This window comes from Cygnus atratus, chromosome 8 (genome assembly GCF_013377495.2).
Source record: "Cygnus atratus isolate AKBS03 ecotype Queensland, Australia chromosome 8, CAtr_DNAZoo_HiC_assembly, whole genome shotgun sequence".
Classification (NCBI taxonomy): Eukaryota; Metazoa; Chordata; class Aves; order Anseriformes; family Anatidae; genus Cygnus; species Cygnus atratus.
Genome location: NC_066369.1, coordinates 22,038,053 through 22,057,910, shown reverse-complemented (window position 1 = coordinate 22,057,910; position 19,858 = coordinate 22,038,053). Strand labels below are relative to the sequence as shown.

At 68.4% G+C, this 19,858-nt stretch overlaps 1 protein-coding gene across 4 annotated transcripts; it reads left to right on the top strand.

Annotated features, from left to right (window-relative positions):
• The first annotated feature begins 212 nt into the window (after positions 1–212).
• On the top strand, positions 213–19,170 carry SLC6A9 (solute carrier family 6 member 9). Of its 4 annotated transcripts, none has more exons than XM_050712184.1 (14): positions 213–573; positions 6,341–6,479; positions 13,894–14,050; positions 14,187–14,318; positions 14,991–15,243; positions 15,327–15,459; positions 15,720–15,854; positions 15,929–16,032; positions 16,105–16,342; positions 16,424–16,558; positions 16,745–16,844; positions 17,018–17,118; positions 17,242–17,412; positions 17,607–19,170. In XM_050712184.1, exons 2-14 carry the CDS (start codon positions 6,450–6,452, stop codon positions 17,817–17,819), a joined length of 1,902 nt encoding a protein of 633 aa, XP_050568141.1. In that variant the 5' UTR covers positions 213–573; positions 6,341–6,449; the 3' UTR covers positions 17,820–19,170. The 4 variants fall into 4 exon arrangements, with proteins under 4 accessions (XP_050568141.1, XP_050568140.1, XP_035393919.1 ...); XM_050712183.1 differs by lacking the exon at positions 213–573 and adding an exon at positions 2,292–2,525; XM_035538026.2 differs by lacking the exon at positions 213–573 and adding an exon at positions 4,089–4,249.
• Positions 19,171–19,858: the final 688 nt, after the last annotated feature.

Sequence of the window (19,858 nt, the reverse complement as noted above, 5' to 3'; positions counted from 1 at the left end):
CCAGCAAACATCCCCGGGGGAAGGCAGAGCTGATGTGGCAATGCTCAGCCCATCCAAGCGGCTCTGTTCCTCCCAGCCGGCTGCGACCAGAGCACAAGGAGGAACAACAGCCTCGGGACCTGAAGCCAAAGCATTAGCTCCCAGCAAGGCAGCCCTTGTGTGTGCCCGGGGCTGTCCCCGCTGGGTGCACGTGTCCGCGGTGTGAAACACAAGCCGGGTGCTGCGTGCTGCCAAGGCGGCCGGCGGGGAGGGCAGCGTGGGGCAGCACGGGGGGGACGGCGCCTTCCCTCGCAGCCACCAGCCCAAGGATGCTGCGGGGATTTTGCCACCCATCTCCCTGCCTGTGGGGCCGGGCTGGACGCTCCGCCAAGGGTATTTTTCCAGGTCAGCAGCAGGTAGCCGAGTGGAAAGTCCCCGCGAGCTGTGGCTGAACCGCTGGCGACGCAGCCGGCGTCGGCTCCCCGCAGCCGGGAGCGGCGGTGCCCGCTGCGCTCCTCCCAGCCCCGGCAGCACTCGCCTGCCCTGGCGCTTGTCCAGACCGCGGGACTTGGCCGAATCCTGCAGCCCGAGGGGGTGAGTTGCTGGCAAAGCCTGGGGCAGGGCAGAGGAAGGGCCGGGGGAGCTGAGCCTGGGGCTGGGCGCGGGGCAGCTCTCGGCACAGCGGGGACACGGGGCCGGGTGTGAGGGAGCGCCGGGGCAGGAGGGTGGCACTGTCCCCACGGCGCTGCCAACGCGCCAGGTCCTCGCCGTGAGCGTTCCCACCAGGTGGCCTCAAGCTGTTGGCAGATCAGGAACAATTTTGGGTGCTTTCCATCAGCTCTGATACCATCGCCGGAGCCGTGGGGCAGATGACGTGCCGTCATGGGCCAGTTCCTCTCCCCCACGTGCTGGGCAGGACGGGGAGAGCGCAAGGGAGAAAAAACAAAAGATGAGCCAGCAGAAAGGGCAAGGCACGAGGTGGAGGGGTCTTCCCTGGAGCTTCCCCTGCCCCTCTGGCAGGGTCCTTCCTGATAACACATCCCCTGCCAGCCCAATCCCCCTCCTGGATCCAGCAGGGAGCTGGGGGACCGGGACGAGAGCGTGTGGTCCCCCGGTCCCCGCTGGTCCCCAGCTTCGAGCACTGGGGGATTGCCACGGCCCTGTGGAAACCTCCAGCACTCGTTGCCGTTTGGGCCATCCCATCCCTGCCTCAGGTGCTGGGAGCTGGCATTTCTTCCCCACCCTTCACCCCTCTGGCTCCCTGCCCGCGTTTGCCCGCAGTTTCCCAGGAAACAGCACCCATGGAGATGGGCGAGGAGAGGAGAAGAAAGGAGAGGAGAGGAGAGGAGAGGGGAGGGGAGGACAGGACAGGACAGGACAGGACAGGACAGGAGCCTCCTGCAGGGATCCCACGGCCTGCCCACGGTGGGTCACCGCCAGCCCCAAAGATCTGAATGGCACCAGGGAGGGGGGGTTGCGGTGTCACCCTCACCACCCCGCGGGGACTTTGGGGAGGCTGTGATGCCAGCCAGCCCTGAGGATGGATGGCAAGGTGGGAGAGAGCTGGGTGCCCCAAGGGAGGGAAGCATGGGGGGGTGATTCCTTCCAGGTGCAGAGAGATGGGTGAAGGGGGCGCGGGAACAGCCTGGTGCTCGCACCCGTCCCACGTCCCTCTGGCACCACAGCCTCATACAGCAGGGACTGCCCCTGGCCGAGGGCTGCAGGGCCCCTCGTTGTCTTTGTTGAAGTCAAGATGTCAGAGAGAGCACAGAGGAGGTGCTCAGAAAGGGAGCAAGACCCCAAGGAGCCCTGCGGGTTGAAGCACAGAGACCTCCGATCCCCATGGGGCTTGCACAGCCCATCCCGCCTGGCGTGCCCCAAACCCCATCCTTGCATTTGGTCTGCGCAAGGATTCAGAAGCTGGGTGCGGGAGCTCTGGAGCCAGCCCTGCCTGCACAAAGCCGCGCTGGGGTTTGAAAGCATGAGCTTCATCCCTGGGAATCCACCCCTGCGGCAGGTCTGCAGCTCCACGGCAGGCAGCTCCTCTCCCAGTGCCAGACCCTGGGGCAGGGGCGCGGGCTGCAGCCTGGCTCCATGCGGGACGCTGGGGCCGCGATGCTGCGTTTGGGGTGCGGGATGCCAGATGTGGGATGCTGGATTTGGGCTGCAGGGCGGGGCATGGAGCCCTGCGGGGCCGGGAGCGAGGGTGCTAGCGGGCACCCCGTGCTCTGGAGCAGAGTAAACATGAGCAGGCACCGCAAGAGTGTGGGAGGACCTGAGCACCCGCGGGTTTTGCTGCCACCTTCCCCTTCCTGCTAGGGGTGTCATGGCTCTGCCTCTGCTGCACTTGCAAAACAAAAGCAGTGACGAAGTGAGCGTGCTGCCACCGTCTCCCCATCCTTGTAGCCCAGCACGGGCCCGAGGTAGCCACCAGGCACCCCGAGACTGCCACCCCATCGCTGCTCCCCGCCGCCGCCACCCCATGCAGAGGATTTCCTTCAGCAGGATGTGACCCGTGGGGACAGCGCGGGTCGGCTCAGAGCCCGGTACAGGATGCTCCCCAACATGTCTGGGGCGTGGGGAGGGGCAGCACGGGGGGGTGCAGGGCTGTGGGGGCAGAAGGGAGCACCCCAGTGGGGTGGGGACAGGGACACGGGGTGGTGGGGACGGCTGTGCTGTCGGTGTGCTCGGGGAGACGGTTTTGGGGTGAAGGGGGAAGCACGCTCCCTGTGGTTGCCTTGGGCCCCGGCGAAATGGGCCTGACGCAGGCAGCAGGGCAGGGTGCTGGGGGTGCAGGCACCCGTCCCGGCACGCAGGGAGCCCGGCGGGGAGAGGAGGGAAGGGGAGGCCTCGGCAAGGGGCCAGGCGAGGGGCGGCCCCAGGCGCAGCCGTCATGCCTTACTGGAAACATCTGGCGGGGCTGCGGGGGCGAGCGCTGGCTGCTCACGCATGTGCGCACACGCACACGGGCGCAGGACCCACGGGCAGAGGTTTGTCTGTGGGCATGGGTGTGCGCTCACGTGCCTCTGCGCACGCGTGCCCATACATGCGTGCTCATACGTACGGGCTCGGAGGTTTGCATACGTGTGTGGGAGCACACGCGTGGCTGTGGGTACGGACATGCGTGCTGACATGTGCACACGGGCGCACACACATGTGCAAGTAGACATGTGCAGACATGCACACACGTGTGCATACACAATCACTTGCTGCAGCACACATGTGCATGGACACACGTGCAGCAGCCACACGCATGTGCACACACACACACGCCTGTACCGCGGTCACACTCATTGCACACATCCTGGCCAGGTCCTGCGGCCATCCCCTCGTGGTGCTGTGCCCTGGCGGCACATGAGCTGTGTATGTGCACGCTGTGTGTGGCGTTCCCTATGCGTGTGCAAATCCGTGTGTGTGCCCTGCGTTAGGCTGGCTGTGACCGCACAGCCCCCACGTGTCCACGCGTGCCCAGGGCTTGTGTGAGCCTGCACGGGGCGTGGGTGCCCACGAGCCCACGGGCTGCGTGTGCATGCATGTGGGTGGGTGTGCATGTGTGTGGGTGTGTGTGCATGCATGTGCATGCATGTGGGTGTGTGTGCATGTGTGTGCATGCATGTGCATGCATGTGGGTGGGTGTGCATGTGTGTGGGTGTGTGTGCATGCATGTGGGTGGGTGTGCATGTGTGTGTGTGCATGTGCATGCATGTGAGTGGGTGTGCATGTGTGTGCATGCATGTGGGTGGGTGTGCATGTGTGTGGGTATGTGTGCATGTGTGTGGATGTGTGTGCACGAATATGCATGTGTGTGGGTGTGTGTGCATGCATGTGGGGGTGTGTGGATGTGTGTGGATGTGTGTGGGCTGCATGTGCATACGTGTGGATGCGTGTGGACGCGTGTGGGCTGCATGTGGATGCGTGTACATGCGTGTGCACGCGTGTGCACGCTCCCACGCGTGCCCGGCGTGCCCTCCCGCTGCGTGGGCTTCGGGGACGCGGGTGCCGCGGGTACTCCGGTGCCCCCGGTGGTGCCGGTACCGGAGCGGGGCGCTGGGGAGCTCGGCGGCGCGGGAGGCGGAGCGCGGCGGCGGGGGCGAGAGGCGGTGCCAGCCCCCACCGACCTCCAAACTTTCATTAACTCGCCAGCACCGGCGGCGGCGGCACGGCACCGGGCCCGGCGCTCACCGGTACCGGCGGCGGCCCGGGGGGAGCGGCGCCACCGGGGACCCGCTCGGAGCTGCGGGAGGGGCCGGGGGGCGGCGGCATGGGCACGGTAAGGGCGAGCACCTCCACCGGCTGCCCGGCCCGGCACCGGGGAGGGGGGCACCGGGAAGGGGACACCGGGGAGGGGACACCGGGGCGGCGGCGGCGGCGGGGGGGATGCGCGGCGCTCCCGCATCTGTTGCGCTCCGGGCGCGGGGGCCGAGCGGGGCCGCCCGGTGCCGTGCCCGGCGGTGGGGCCGGGGGCGGCGGGGCCCGGGGAGGCCCGGCCCGGTGCTGTGGAGGGGGGGCCGGCGGTAATTTTCCACGGGCATGTGCCGGGGCGGGGCGGCGGAGCAGCCACCACGTGGCGGCTGATGTAACCCGGGCCCCCCCCGCCGCCGCCGCCGCCGTGCGGCACCGGGCGCATCGCGGGGATGGAGGGGGCGAAGCTGGGCTTGGCTCCCTGCGCCCCCCCCCCCCCCCCGGTGTGCCCGCGGGGATGCTGGCGGAGGAAATGGCTCCGCAGGTGGCATCGGCTGTGCCGGGCACCCCCGGTGCCACATCCTGCGGGAGAGCACCCGCTGCCTCCTCCTCCCGGGCGCTGCCGTGCCGTGCCGTGCCGTGCCGAGGTGTGGCACGGCGGCGGTGCCACCCGTCACCTGTCAGGGACGAGGTGCTCCGAGCGGTCACGGCATGCCGTGACGCCAGGAGGGGCATCCCATAGCGCCTGTGCCCGGCTGCCTCAGGGGATGCTGCAGCATCCCTGGAGCCCTGCATCCTTCCTGGGCCCCTGCCTGGCTGGGTGCTCGCCTTTGTGCCAGGCAGGGAGCCGCAGCCAGCAGCTGCCGTGCACACGTGCGGCCTTACCGGTGCCTGGCAGACCCCTGGGGGAGCGGCAGGCCCTCCCGTGGGCGCTTTCCCCTCCCGGGACGGGCAGGTGACGAGTTCCCAGGCCAAATTCAGGGCCACGGGGAGGGCAGCTTTCGGCTTGTTGGCAATAGGTGTGTGGCGGGGAGGAGGTCTGGCCGCTGGCCCCACGCCTGCCCCCTCTGACAGGTTCCCGTGCCACACAAGGAGCAGGGCTTGTTGTCCTCCCCGTGCAGTGACGACACCTCGCCCCCCCCCCCCTGGAAATGCAGCCGCTCCCAGGGAGGGGCTTGGCAGTGGGACGCGGTATCTGCGGGCAGCAGCCTGCCTGTGCCGAGGGGCTGCAGCCGGGGCTGGGGGCTTGCCCCGCGTCCCCCGGCCTCCTGCCCTTTATCTCCACCACCCACGCTCCCTCCCGATGCGTGCGGGGCCTCGTGCCCCTCTGCTGATTGCTCCACACCCACGGCAGCCCTGGGCCTCAGACCCATGGAGGCCCTGGGCCTCCATCGGGGACCCTTGGCTGGGGGCAGGGGTCCTTTCCTGGCCAGCAAGGGCACCGAGCGCTGGTGTGGGATCTGCAAACACCGGTGCTTGCACGGACACGCGACCCGCTGTTTTGCAAGAGCCCCTCTCCCTCCCGGGAGGGAGGAAGGTCAAGCCCAGGCGCCCCCCTGGCCCCAGCAGCCCCAGGCTGGGACAGGAGCAATGGTCGGGGGGGGTCGCATCCCCCTCCCGTGCCTGATGCAGCAGCACCTGGCCGCGGCAGAGCCCGCTGGCTCGGCCCCCCTGCGCCGCACGTGCACGCGATGCACCGGGGCAGAAGGCAATCGTTTCCCATCTGTGTCCTCCGCGGCAGCTGAGCCCTGAGCTGGCCTCGCTCTGCGCCCAGTCCCGGCGCTGCCGCCCGCTGCGGCCACTTGGGCTCCAGCTCTCGCTGGGGGACACACGAGGCCCCCCCGACGCTCCCGTGGCCCCCGACGCCCACCCGCCGGGCGGCTGGGAGCCAGCTGCCCGCAAGGTCGCCTGTCCACAGCGGGTAAATCTTTAACTGCTTCTTGGGAAACACCTGGGAGCCACCGATCGCGGCCGTGCCGGGGAGTTTGGAGATGCTGGAGGGGGTGGGAGCGAGGAGGAGACCCTCAGTGGGACCCCAGGCTGCTCCCCCTTGTCCTGCGGCCAGGTACGGGGCAGCCGCCCGCCTGGCACGTCCCCCTGCTGCCCGGATGGAGGGGGAGGCCCGGGGCGGGGATGTGCCCACCCCACCAGTCACGTCCCTCTTGGTTTCTCTGCCCAGCTCACTCTGCCCCTGGATTGAAGCGTGTGGGTGCCGGTGCCGCAGCCAGCGCGACGGAGAGCCGGGGACCCCGCGGCGGGCAGCCGGGAACGCGCTCCAGCCTCCAGGGATGGCCGATAAGTGCAGCGAGGGGCTGCTGGTGAGTGCCGGGGCACAGGGACCGGGCTGACCTGGGGGAGCCCCTGTGGTGGACCCAGAGCACCCGATGCAGGGCGAGGGAGCGGGATGCCGGGGCTCCTAAGGGGCTCTGTGGCCACCGGGATGCCCTGCAGGGGTTGTGCCCCCCAGCGCGGTGCCCGGGGTGCCCCTTGATGGAGCCGCCAGCGGTCGCTCGCTCCCAGCCCGCTGCCCGCGAGGCTCCGGGTGTGGTGTCTCACCGCCTGCAGATGCTATCGCCCTGCTCAGGCACGCTGCCTGCTTTATCGCCCGCCCCAGCTCTCCAGGCGAAGGCGGGAAAGCCGCGCAGCTCCTCCACCTTTGCTGGGGCATGGGCACCTCTGTGTGCCGGGTACGAGCTCCTGCAGAGGCAGGGGATGGGGCTGTCACCCTCTGCATCCACCCCTGCTGGCTCTCCCTGGCAGCCGGAGCAATGGGATGGGGGCAGAGGCAGGCACCGACCCCATATCCTCACCAGCGCTGCGTTGTGGGGTGTGCTGCCCTCGCCCTGTGCTGCGGATGGCTTCAGTGCCCTGGAACAGGCAGGCAGGTGCGGTGTCCTCCTGGGGGGGCTGCGGCGGCTGGTCACTGCTGTACCCTCGCAGATGAGGGACTTGGGAGCCCGGAGCCCCACTGCCCCAGGCAGCTGCCTCTGTCCTGCAGGTGAGCGCGGGCTGGGCTGGGCTGCTGCCTTTCCCCTATAGGTGGGAACTGAGCTCCGGGGCTGACGTGCTTGCCCCCCTCCCCTTCCCGGGGGGCTTCCCGAAATAGCTGCACGCTCCAGCCAGAGGGCCTGGAGCCAGCACTTCCCTGGGAAGCTGGGAGCCAGGGGAGCGGTGCGCTCCAGCGGGCGCTTCCAGCACGTGTGCGCACGGCTCCCTTGCTGCCTGTCCCAGCGTGGCCCTGCTGGCCGTGCCCGCGGCGGCACTGGGCTCCCCTCCTGCCCGTGGCAGGGGTGGGAAAACAAATTTCCCCGCGGTTGGGATCGGTGAGGTGCTGGGGACGTTGCCAGGTTCGGCTGGAGCTCTGCCATCCCCGTGCATGCCGTGCCGGTGCCCCTGCGTGTGCGTCGTGTTTGCCACAAGCCCCGCGCGTCCACGCTGCTGCCGTGTCCTTGCCGTGGCCGCAGCACCGACTGCGGGGAGCCAGGCGCCCAGCGCCCACCTGCTCCCGGTCAATCTTTAACTCGCTTCTCGGAAGGCCCTGCCCAGCCCACCTCGGGGCCAGGGCGCGCGGGGAGCTGGGGAGGAAGGGAAACCACGGGGGTCTGGCACCCGATGTGCCGGTAACCCCGTCCCGCAGCCCTCTGCTCCCCCGTTTGCAGGGCGAGGGGCACCCCGAGCAGGATGGGCGCAGGGCACAGCGGTGCTGGCAGGGAGCGCGGCAGCATCCTTCATGGGAGCATCCCTGCTCCGGGAGCATCCCTGCGCCGGGCCAGCTGCAAGAGCCCTGGGACGAGGTGTCGCGGGACAGGGCCTTGGCTGCTGAGCTTTCTGGGTCATTGGGGAAGGCAGCTAATCTCCTTGGCCTGCCTCCAGTGGCGCGCAAACAGCCTGGCAAAGCGTGGCCCCTGCCCTGCCCTCTAATCCCTGCCAGCAGGTGCAGTTCCCAAGCCCGACCGAGGTCCCACGGCACAGTCCCTGCGCCCGCCGTCGTGGCCGGGGGGGTTCATGGCGGGGCTCGGGGTGCCCGTTTTGGGGAGGACAGGGGGGACGGTTGAGGCTCTCCATCCCCTGGCTGTGTGGTGTGCGGCTGTGCCTCGATTTCCCCACCTGTGGGCCGGGGTCTGCGCCCGCCCGTAGTGACGGGAATGCCATGCGTGTGGATGCCCGTGTAATTCTGTGCCTGCTGACTCCAAACCGCAGGCAGGAGGGGGGGGCACAGCGCCCCTTCCCCTCCCAAACCCAGCAGAGACCATGGCGGCGGGTGCCCAGGATGCAGGCTGGGATGCAGGGGAGCTCCAGGGGCTGGTTCAGTCCCTGTGTGGCCGAGCGGGGGGGATCCGACAGCCTCTCCCTCCCTGTCCTTTAAGGACATTTTGTTTTGTCCCCAGCGGCGTGCTTTGTTTGGGCTCCAGCCGTGCCAGCGGCTCCTGACTCCCAGCCTTGCTTTGCTGGCACGGCCGGGCAGCGTTCGGCCGGGGGGGCGCCGGGCTCAGGTGGGCTCCTGCCATCGCCTGTCCCAGCCCGGGCAGGCACCGCTGGCACCGTGCTCGCAGGGATTACAAAGCTGGGGGGCAGCCCTGCCTTGTCCCAGACACCCCCAGCAGCGCGGTGCCGCCGGCCCCGGGCAGGGGGGCCAGCAGCGCGAGCAGGAGCTGCGGAAGCGGCTCTTGGCTGCGGGAGCCCTTCCCGGAATAACAAGGGGCAGCGATGGGGGGGCCGGCGGGGGATTTTTCTGCCTGAGCGCTCCGGGAGAATCGTGTCCGCGCCGTGAGAATGGGGCCGGAGAGAGGCAGCCCCGGCGGGAAGCGCCCGGCTAGGGGATGGTGGCACCTGGTAGGTCCCCAGGCGGCGTCCCTGCCGTGGGTGCCCTGCAGCCCCGCTTGGGGACGGGGTGTTGGGGGCTGTAGGGTCGGGAATGATGCTCCCAGAGCCAGAGCGCGCAGGGACTGGGGAGCTGGGAGAGCTCAGGGTCCTGCTGCAGGACGCTGTGCCCGGGGAAGGACATCTGGTGGTGGCGTGTTGGTGGCCCAAGCAAGGCGGTGCAGTGGGCCAGGCAGTGGAGGGATGCAAATGGGCACCTTGTAGGGTGTCGGGGCACAGGGCTGCACGTGGAGCAGGGCTGGAGGGCTTGGCGCCGTCACCCTGTCCCTGCCACTGGGGCTGGCACGAGGGGGCACAGCTTGGTGCTGCTGCCCCGTGCCCTGGGAGCATCCCGGGCGGCCGGTGCAGGAGGGGACAGGGATGGGGACGAGCGCTGGGTGCCGGTGTGGGAAGCCGAGCGCCCGCCCCGCACACGTGAACGGCACACGTGTGCGCCCACAGCGCCGCTGCCCGGACCCCAGATGGTCTCCCGAAAGCGCCGGCCCGTCCCCCCGCCCTCGGTGCTCCATCACGCCTCGCTGGCGCTTTGGCCGCGCTCCCCAGCCGGGGTGTGGGGCTGGGAGCAGCTGGGGCACCCCGAGCCTTGCTGGGGGGCTCCCTGCCTCTGCCCTCCCATGGGACACGGTGCCGTACCGGGGGTCCCAGCCCACGTTGGGCAGGGGGATAAGGGTAAGAGCGGCGAGGCTGGGGGTGTCCGGGCAGAGCGGGGCTGGCAGCGCAGCCCTCCTGCCAGGCAGATGGTCCCCCCGCGGGGCTGTGACCTTGCGATGACTGCCGTGGATCCCTGTGATGCCCAGTGGCTTGGCTGACGTCAGGGCGAGGTGGCATGGGACCAGGCTGGGGATGTGCCACTGGGCAGGCTCGTCCCAGCACCCCCGTCCCCATATCGGGCCGTGCGAGGTCCCAGCGGTGCTCAAACACCGGGGTTGGAGTCGGATGTGCGAGGCTGGGCAGCGTCATGGGCGATGGGAATGGGGCAGGAAGACATTGGTGGGGCTGGGGGCATGGGAGCGGGGCAGCACGTGGGGGACAACAAGGGGACGCTGCCCTCTGCCAGGCTCCGGTGTGGGAAGGAGCCAGGGGCTGCGGGGGCAGGATGAGTCCCGCAGGGAGGGCAGCGCTGCCCACCGGAGCGTGCGGGGCTGCAAACAGCTGGACCCCGCTAATGAGGCCTCATTAAGCGGGATGTGAGCTGTGCCAGGGCTCAGCGCAATGCGGGCCCCCCCGCCTGTCCCTGCTGGGAGGGGGACACACACACACCTTGCTGGCGGGGGCACGGCTTGTGGAGCGAAGGGGCCGGGCCGGGGAGGGGCGCGATGCCAAGCCCCGGAGGCAGCGGGCGGGCAGCTGCCGCCGCGCGGGACCCAGCGGTGCCAATGAAGCCGGGGACGCACGGAGCCGGCCAGCCTGGCCCCCCGGGGCACAGCCGTGGGCAGCCGGGCCCCCCCCGGCCCCGCCAGCAGGTCAGTGGGGTGGCGAGAGCGGGGTCCGGGGGGCTGCGGCACGGGGCCGGGCTGGCGGTGGCTGTGCCAGCGCTGTCCCCTGCTGCTGGGGCTCTCCGAGGTGCTTTGTGCTACCCAGCTCCGGGGTGAGGCTCTGCGGGGCTGAAGCACGGCCACGGCTCTGTAGGACCCCTGAGGCTCCCTACCCAGCAGGGACGTGGGGTGCTGCAGGGGAGGAGGGCGTCTCTGGAGGTACCCAAGTGTGGACCCCCCTGCCCGGGCTGGAGCTCGCAGCGCTGCCCCATGGACCCTCCTGTGGGGCACAGCCCCCATCCAGCCCCCACCCCCGCCACCTCTGCCTCCAGCCCCCCTGTGGCCTCAGCTGCGTTGGGAGCAGGAAGGGTTTGCTCGAGCCTGGGGGTTGTGTTTTGGTGCTGTTCACTCTGAGACCTACTGATGGCCAGAGGGGTGTGCGGTGCTCAGTGCTGCAGCTCACATCCCCCTTCTTCCCCTCTTCCCACGGCACCCAGGAGCCTCGGCCAGCTGGAAGAGCGGCAGACACCCCCCTCCCCATGACCCCGTCCCTGTCCCTGGGGACCCCTCTCCAAGTCATCCCATCCCTGGGGGCTCGTCCTGGGGGAAGCCCTGGGAAAGGATTTATTTGGGAAACAAATAATTAGCATCTGTTTATACCTACTGGAGGCCTCCGCCTTGCCCAGCCCCACATCGCCACGGCGAGGAGCAGCGATGTGATGTCAGGCTGATGACATCAGGGGTGACTGTCACCCTGCCGTGGCATCTTTTTTTGGGGGGGGTAAACAAGAATGGGGTCCCCACACGAAATGGATAAGGCTGATGTCCCATAGGGTGCTTCTGCTGGACTGGAATACCCCCGGGGGGGGCAATTTAAGAAGGGGGGGGCGGGTCCATGCTGGAGACACACTGGGGTTCCCCAGGTGCTCTCCCTCCACTCACCCCACAGGGACGTGGCCCCCCCCCCCCCCCCCCCCCAGCCATCAGCTTCCCAGGCATAAATCAGGGGGAGGGGACGGTCCCTTGGGGAAGTGGGGGGCATCCGGGCACCCTGGCCAAGCTGCCATTGTGCGAGGCAGCGCTGCTTAGCATGAGAAAGGCTCCGGTGCCAGGCGCCCGTGATGGATGGTGCCTGCGCTGCGGGACCCGGGGATGCTTTGGCTGTGTGGTAGGGTCCTGGGGAGGAAGGGTGCCCTGTGCACCCCAAACGTCCCCTTTGGGGGGACGTTTGGGGTGCACAGGGCACCCTTCCTCCCCGTTACGCGTGCACCTGGGGCTGCACGTGCGTGGAAAGTTTGGGGGAATTGGAGCAGGGTGCTGCATCCTTGCAGCCCAGCTCTGCCCTGTGTTGGGTCCCGGCCCCAAAACACGAAGCAGGGTGGGGGGCTCGTCTCCCAGGCGCTTGGGTTCCCCCCCCCCTTTTTTGCCATGCAGCTGGGTGGTTAATGAGTGTAAAGGACGGGGCGACCTTCCCAGATTGGGGCGGGGGATTGTAGAGGGCTGATGGGTGAGCATGCAAGCGTGTGCACACGTGTGCGTGCTTGGGCACACATGTGGCTGTCCCCTTATTGGGGACACGCGTGCCTAAGCCCTGTGCTGCAGTGTGGGATGCCAGAGGACCGGCGCTCTCAGTGCTCTGCTGCCAGGTGCCTCAAAATTGGGGTGCCCCATGGAGGCAGCAAGTGAGGCCGTGATGCCTCTGGGGTCACCCGAGCAGAGGGAGAGGGGTGGCCCCCAGCTTCGGGACAGGGTTGGGGTCCCCTCTGGGCTCTTGGGGCTCCAGGCTGTGTTGGGGTCATGCGGTGCCCCCCAATAAAAACCTTCTCAGGGAGGCTGGAGTGCTGTCCCCCCACCCGCCAGCCGTGCTGCTTATTAGGCTGAGCGGGAGCCTCATTAGTGCAAGCATCTTGGCAGCTTTATCAGGGGCTTCCCGATGGGATCAGCCTGCAGGAGCGCACCCCAACGTGGGGACATCGCCAGCATCACCCCCACACCCTGGGGACCCCTCCACCCCACAAGAAGAGGCTGTGCCCCGGGGCAGACTAGGATCCCCCACCTAGTGCCAGCGGGGGATGCGGGGACACGCGAGGGGGACGAGGGGTGGTCCTGGGGGCTGGGCAGGGGCACCCATGGGTGCTGGGAGGGTCAGGATGCTGCGGGCTCATTTTCCACGCACCCTTTTCCTGTGGGGTCTGGCAGAGACACCCCAGTACCCCGGCTGGGCATGGCCAGTGTATTGCCACGTATTGCCCCTACAGCCCCTATATCCCAACCCAAATCCCCCCCAGACCCCCGCTGTGCGTCCCGCTGCCCCCGCCGCCCCCCCCGCCCCCCACCGCCGCCCCCGGCGCGTGCAGGCCCCGCTTCGCAGCAGATGGCTTTGTTTGGCAGCGCGGTGCCAGAGTCGCCGGGCATCACGTCCCGGCTGCGCCGGCCCTAATCGAATGACACGGTTTGGTGCACCGCGCCTGCTGCCCGCGCCCCGCCGGCGTCAGCAGATCCGGAGCGACGGCTCCCGACGGCGGCCCCGCTCGCTCGGCCGTCGCGGGGGGCACGGGCAATGCCAGCAGCTCCCCAAAATATCACTTGCCCCTGGCCCGGAGCTGGGCAGCGTCTCGGTGAGCTCAGCGTGAGCCCGGGGCCACCCTGGGACAGGGCCACGGGGTGGCGGGTGCCATCTCCGCCGGGGGGGACAGGCACCCGTCCCCTTTGTTGTCGTCCCCGGTGTGAGCGCGCATTGTGCCGCGGCCTGCACAAAGCGCCCATTCTTGCCCCCCAGCCCTCCCTCCCTGTGTTAAGGGATGATGGGCACAGGGGCTGTCCGCCGGGGGGGGGGTCCCACCTGCACAGGAAGGGTCAGGACCCCTGCCACCGCAGGACACCTTTCCTGGGGCAGGGGGACCCCTTCTTGATCCCATCACTGCACCCCACTCCCCATTCCGGGGCACCCACCCCAGGGCACAGCCTGGGGGGCCGGGGGGTCCGGTGGTTCCCCCCCAGCTGCGGGCAGTGGCCACCCAGCGGGGCCCCTTTTGCTGGGCGCAAGGGGTGGGGGAACGGGAACAGAGGCCCCTTTGTGCTCGGGCGCCCGAGCCTGCTTTGTATGACTTGCAGGCTCTTCCTTCTCTGCAGCCGGGCTCCGGGGAGAGCTATTCATCGGGGCCGGCGTGGGGCGGGGGGGCCGCCAGCACTGCCTCCCCTCTCCTTGGCACTGCGCGTGCACGGTGGGGGGTGCTGGCGCAGGGCAGCCCAGCCTGGGGAGGGATGGGGCAAGATGCAGGGGACCGCCCGGCCCCGCTTGGTGGCTGTCACCCCTCCGATGGGCCCGGCGGGGGTGTCCCCCCCGGCTGAGGCACCCCGCCGCATCTCTCCGCAGAACGGCGCCGTGCCCGGGGAGCGGGGCAAGCAGGACAAGAGCGTCAGGCGCGGCAACTGGGGCAACCAGATCGAGTTCGTGCTGACCAGCGTGGGCTACGCCGTGGGGCTGGGCAACGTCTGGCGCTTCCCGTACCTTTGCTACCGCAATGGGGGAGGTGGGTGTCGGGGGGATGGGGGTGAGGGGGGCCCGGGGTGGGGATGGGTGTGTGCGCCCTGCTCCTGAGCTGTGCCGTGGGCACGGCCGTGTGTGGGGCTGCTGCCCGCTCACACCTTGTGGTTCCTGCCCGCCAGGTGCCTTCATGTTCCCCTACTTCATCATGCTGGTGTTCTGCGGCATCCCCCTCTTCTTCATGGAGCTCTCCTTCGGGCAGTTCGCCAGCCAGGGCTGCCTTGGCGTCTGGAGGGTCAGCCCCATGTTCAAAGGTAAGGGGCTGCCTGTCCCCACACCGGCACGGGGCGCACACCCACGCCCCTGATGTGTCCCCTGCGCATGCCTCCGGCATGTTGTGCAGCCCTGCACAGGCATGTGCTGCTTGCACAGCCCTGCATGCCTTGCACACGCACTGCCTGTGCGCGCGCACACTGCTCACATTGCACAGGTCCCCTGTGTGCACCCCCCGCCAGGACGTGCTGCACCCCCAGCACACATCGCACGCATCCCTGCACACCCCACGCGTGCCCTGCACGCTCCCCTCCTGCAGCACGATGTACACCCCTGCCCTGGCATCCAGTGCTTGCATTACACACGCATCCCTGCGCATGCCACATGTGTCCCCCGCAGAGGTCATTCAGGCCACTGTGGTGTGCTCAACTTGGGTGTATTTCCCTGTCCTCTGTCACCAAGTCCTTGCAACCCCAAAGTCACCATGGCCATACAAGGAGAGCCCCCAGCCCCGTGGTTCTCCAGGCCTGCGGACCCCAAAGGCTCACCCGCAGTCCTGCAAGCCACGCACCCCGTACGCCCTAAGGAGGACACCCGTGCACAGCAGGGGGCTGAGCCCTGCATGCTCCTCGCCCCGGTGCCGCCCGACCCCGAGGCGTGAGACCCGCACTGCCCGCGCCGCGCCGCTCACCCCTCCCCGGTGCTGTTCCCAGGCGTGGGCTACGGGATGATGGTGGTGTCCACGTACATCGGGATCTACTACAACGTGGTGATCTGTATTGCCTTCTACTACTTCTTTGTGTCCATGACGCGCGTGCTGCCCTGGACGTACTGCAGCAACGCCTGGAACACGCCCGACTGCGTGGGGGTGCTGGACGGGAACCTCTCCAGCCACGCTGCCGTCAACCTCACCCACCTCCTCAACGCCACCCAGAAGCGCACCAGCCCCAGCAAGGAGTACTGGAGGTACTGGGGGGGGGGGGGACTGGGACGTATGGGGGGGTGGCGGTGGCGGGTTCCTGCTGATGCTTGCCATCCCCCCGGCGCAGGAGGTACGTGCTCAACCTGTCGGATGACATCGGGAACCTGGGCGAGGTGCGCCTGCCGCTCCTGGGCTGCCTCGGCGTCTCCTGGGTCGTCGTCTTCCTCTGCCTCATCAAGGGCGTCAAGTCCTCGGGGAAGGTACCCGCGTGCCCTGGCTCCAGGCCACGCCCCCTTCTGGGTGACCACGCCCATTGTATATCTGCCGTGCCGCTTCTGTATATAGCCACGCCCCTTCTGCGTATAACCATGCCCCCTGTAGACATAGCTCCTCCCCTACTGGTAATGCCGCTCCCACTATGGCCATGGCCACGCCTTCCCCTGGTTATAGCCCCGCCCCCCGCCCCAATAGCCCCGCCCCCTTTCCTCGTGGCCCCGCCCACTGAGCCCCGTCCCCGCAGGTGGTGTATTTCACGGCCACCTTCCCCTACGTGGTGCTCACCATCCTCTTCGTGCGCGGCATCACGCTGGAGGGGGCCCTCACCGGCATCATGTACTACCTGACGCCCCAGTGGGACAAGATCCTCGACGCCAAGGTGAGCGGGGACGAGGGGACCAGAGGGGACCAGGGGGGACGTGGCGCACGGCGGTGACCCCGTCCTTGGCACAGGTATGGGGTGATGCGGCCTCGCAGATCTTCTACTCGCTGGGTTGCGCCTGGGGTGGCCTCATCACCATGGCCTCCTACAACAAGTTCCACAACAACTGCTATCGGTGAGTGCCCAGCCGTGCCCCCCACGCCGCTCCCCGGCCCCACCGCCAGCCCTGACCAGTCTCTCCCCGCAGGGACAGCATCATCATCAGCATCACCAACTGCGCCACCAGCGTCTACGCCGGCTTCGTCATCTTCTCCATCCTGGGCTTCATGGCCAACCACCTGGGCGTGGATATCTCCAAGGTGGCCGACCACGGCCCTGGCCTGGCCTTCGTCGCCTACCCAGAGGCCCTCACCCTGCTGCCCATCTCCCCCCTCTGGTCCATCCTCTTCTTCTTCATGCTCATCCTCCTGGGACTGGGCACGCAGGTAGGGCACGGTGGGGTGGGGACAGGGAGGTGACACGATGGGGCTGAGGCTGACGTGCTGTCCCCTCCGCCCCGAGTGCAGTTCTGCCTGCTGGAGACGCTGGTGACGGCCATCGTGGACGAGGTGGGCAACGAGTGGATCATCCGCAGGAAGACCTTTGTGACGCTGGGGGTGGCTGTGGCGGGCTTCCTGCTGGGCATCCCGCTCACCACCCAGGTAGGGCACCTCGGGGTGCTGATGGGGATGGGGGGACCTGTACCATTGTAATGGCAACCACTGTCATTGCCACTGTCATTGATCCATCACTGCCGTGCCAACTATGGTGGCATCCGGGCTGGGTGCTGCCGCGGTGGCCCCGGTGCACGGGCCAGGGCTGCCATGTCAACAGGGTCCGTCTCGCAGGCGGGCATCTACTGGCTCCTGCTGATGGACAACTACGCCGCCAGCTTCTCCCTGGTCATCATCTCCTGCATCATGTGCGTCGCCATCATGTACATCTACGGTAGGTGCCCCTGCGGTGGGGCGGGTGCATGGGGACTTGTGGCCAGTTGGTGGCTGGCTGCTGGAGGCAGGCAAGGCTGTTGGCCAACAACCAAGGGGCATGTGGGTCCCACCATGGTGGGTGGCGGGGGACTTGTTTTCCTGCCGGGGCTGACGGCCACCTGTCCCCAACAGGGCACCGCAACTACTTCAAGGACATTGAGATGATGCTGGGCTTCCCACCCCCGTTCTTCTTCCAGATCTGCTGGCGCTTCATCTCGCCCGCCATCATCTTTGTGAGCATCACGAGCAGGGGGCACGGGGCTGTGGGAGGTGGGGGCACGGGGCGGGCAGTTGCGGGCAGGGGACAGAGCAGGCTGGCTGCTCCCCACCGGCTGATCCTGCCTGTCCCTCCCCAGTTCATCCTGGTCTTCACAGTGATCCAGTACCGGCCCATCTCCTACAACGACTACGTCTACCCCACCTGGGCCATCAGCATCGGTTTCCTCATGGCGCTCTCCTCCGTCATCTGCATCCCCATCTACGCCATCTACAAAGTGTGCCGCTCCGAGGGGGACACGCTGCTGGAGGTGGGTGATCGGGGCCAGCCCCCACGTCCCAGCCGGGGGTTCCACAAGGCTGTCCCCTACCCTGGGGCTGTCAGAGACACCTGCAGACGGCATCCACGGGACATCCCATCCCCTGGGAGCCGCGTGGTGGGGTGGCCGGGGCAGGGTGTGACGGCGGGAGCTGACCGTGTCCCCCACCATCTCCCTCTCTCTAGCGCTTGAAAAACGCTACCAAGGCGAGCAAGGACTGGGGCCCGGCGCTGCCAGAGCACCGCAGCGGGCGCTACGCCCCGGCGTTCAGCCCCTCCACCGAGTCCAACCTGGAGGTGCAGCCCCTGCACCCGGAGAAGGCGCAGAGCGAGGCCGCCGCCGCATCCCCCCTGCAGGGCAGCAACGGCTTGGCCCACAGCCAGGACTCCAGACTGTGACCCCCCCGCCGTCCCCGCACCCCCTCTAACCCCTCCCGCGCGGTGACACTTTCGCACCTTCCGCTGGCGGAGCCTGGCTCCGGGCCGCACCAGACGGCGGGGGGGCTCTCAGCGCCCGTCCCCGAGACCCCCGACCTCCTCTCCGGTTAACCCCGTCCCCCCCCGTGGCGTTTGTTAACCCTCAAGTTTACGGTAACCTTCGTGCGCGACGCTGGGACACGAGAGGGGGGGGGCACAGCCCCGGGAGGGCCAGGAGCCAGAGGCACTTTGCAGGGGACCTGCCCCGTGGGGACTGGCACCCTCGGGCCGCGCGGATGGAGAGGGCACCGGGGCACTTACTGGGGTGCCGCCCGCCCCGGGACAGGGCACAGACCTCCCGGGCTCGGTCCCACGGGACCATGGTGGCAAGGGGTGACGCTGCAGGGAACCCCCAGCCTCAGCTGGGTGGCCACGTGCAGGGACAGCACCCGGGGCACGGGGTGGGCAACGGGGCGAGGGCACTGCCCGCGCCAGCACAAGGCACAAGCACAAGCACTTAGGCACGCGTGCATGTGGGCGCACGCACCCCCATGCACGCGGGCACGCACACTCGGTAACCACGGGCGCGCCGTGCGTGTGCTCGCACCCACAGCCCGCACACCCCCGGTACGTGCAGCGTCCCCATGCCCCCCGTGCTGGGGGCTGCGGGTGCCCACCTGGGTGGTGGCACAGGCGCCTGGCGTCCCCAACGGCCTGGCACGGGCCGGGGGGAAACCTTCCATGGTGCTAAGGGGGAGCAGGAAGGACTGGCCCCCAGCTGCTGCTAGCAAGAGGTACCAGAGGAGATGGGAGGGCTGAGGCAGCCCGCTCGCTCCGAGCCATCTGGGTACGTTTTGTCCCCAAGCAGTATTAGTGGAGCAGGATGCACTGGCAAGGCCGGGTGGTTTTCAATCTGTCTTCCAGCTACAGCCGAGGGGCCGTAGCTCTCGGTTTTGGGGTGGGGAAGACGGGACCCTTCCCACCCCGAGGCTCCCCTGCCAGCCAGCACCGCGCTCCCTGTGCCAGAGCCCCGAGGCTCACGCAGGGACGTGGGGCGGCGCGGCGGGGACATGCTGAGGGGCAGCAGGGTGCTGAGCCCTGGCAAGGACGTTCGAGCCCCCGTGGCCCCATCCCAAGCCCCCCGTGCGACGCGGCGGAGAGGCGCAGTTTCCCGCATGGTGCCCGTGCCCTGCCCCATGTGTCACGACGCTACTGTTCACCTCTAATTGTTAGCAATAACGCGCGCGTCCCTGGGTAGCGCTGCCTGTGCCAGTGTCTCTCCCGGTGTAGACTTCTAAAGTATCCTAGATTTTAATGAGATTTATATTCCTGAGTCCGTGTTCTGCTGTGCCCTTTTTTGGGGACCCGGGGAGGGGGACAGCAAGGGATAATTTCCCCCGGGGTGAATCATTTCCCCCATGGATGCCCAGCACTGGCTCTGAGCAGCCAGGGTGGGCCCTGGGGATGCTCCTCACCCTTGTGCTGTTCACACCTATAAAACCCAGCTGGAGCTATGCCCGAAAATGGAGGATGGGGACTTTTGTCCTTGGGGGGCGCTATCCCTGAGCAGAGAAGGTACCTGGCCCTGGCTGGGGCTGGGCCCTTTGTAGGGCAGGATCTGCCTGCGCTGGCCCAGGGCTGGCTGAGGAGGGGGCAGCTCCCAGGGTGGGGAGTGCAGGCAGGGGGGGACACGGTGGCCTTGTCGTGGGAGGCAGCATGGCTGCCTGGTCAATCCCTTTGCATGAGGACCTGCACCCTCCACAGGGCTCCATCGCACCGAGGGGCAGCAGGGACAGCATGTGGAGCCCCCCTGCAGCCACCAAGCGGCTTCTCGGGCACAGGGGGGACCTGCAAGGTAAGGCTGGGGGTGCCCGGGACACCCACTGGCTTCAGCACCAGGGCAGGGAGCACTGCTGTGTGCCCAGGGCAATATTGTGCCAGGGCTTGTGCTGTCCCCAGACACCCCCACACTGTCCTCACCCCACGAGTTGGGCCCTTCCACCCCACATTCAGCCCTGTTC

Coding starts and splice junctions, on each gene's coding strand:
- SLC6A9 (XM_050712184.1), top strand. CDS start 6,450: ATGGCCGATAAGTGCAGCGAGGGGCTGCTG. Junction 6,480..13,893: donor AGTGCAGCGAGGGGCTGCTG/GTGAGTGCCGGG, acceptor ATCTCTCCGCAG/AACGGCGCCGTGCCCGGGGA. Junction 15,460..15,719: donor GCGTCAAGTCCTCGGGGAAG/GTACCCGCGTGC, acceptor CCGTCCCCGCAG/GTGGTGTATTTCACGGCCAC.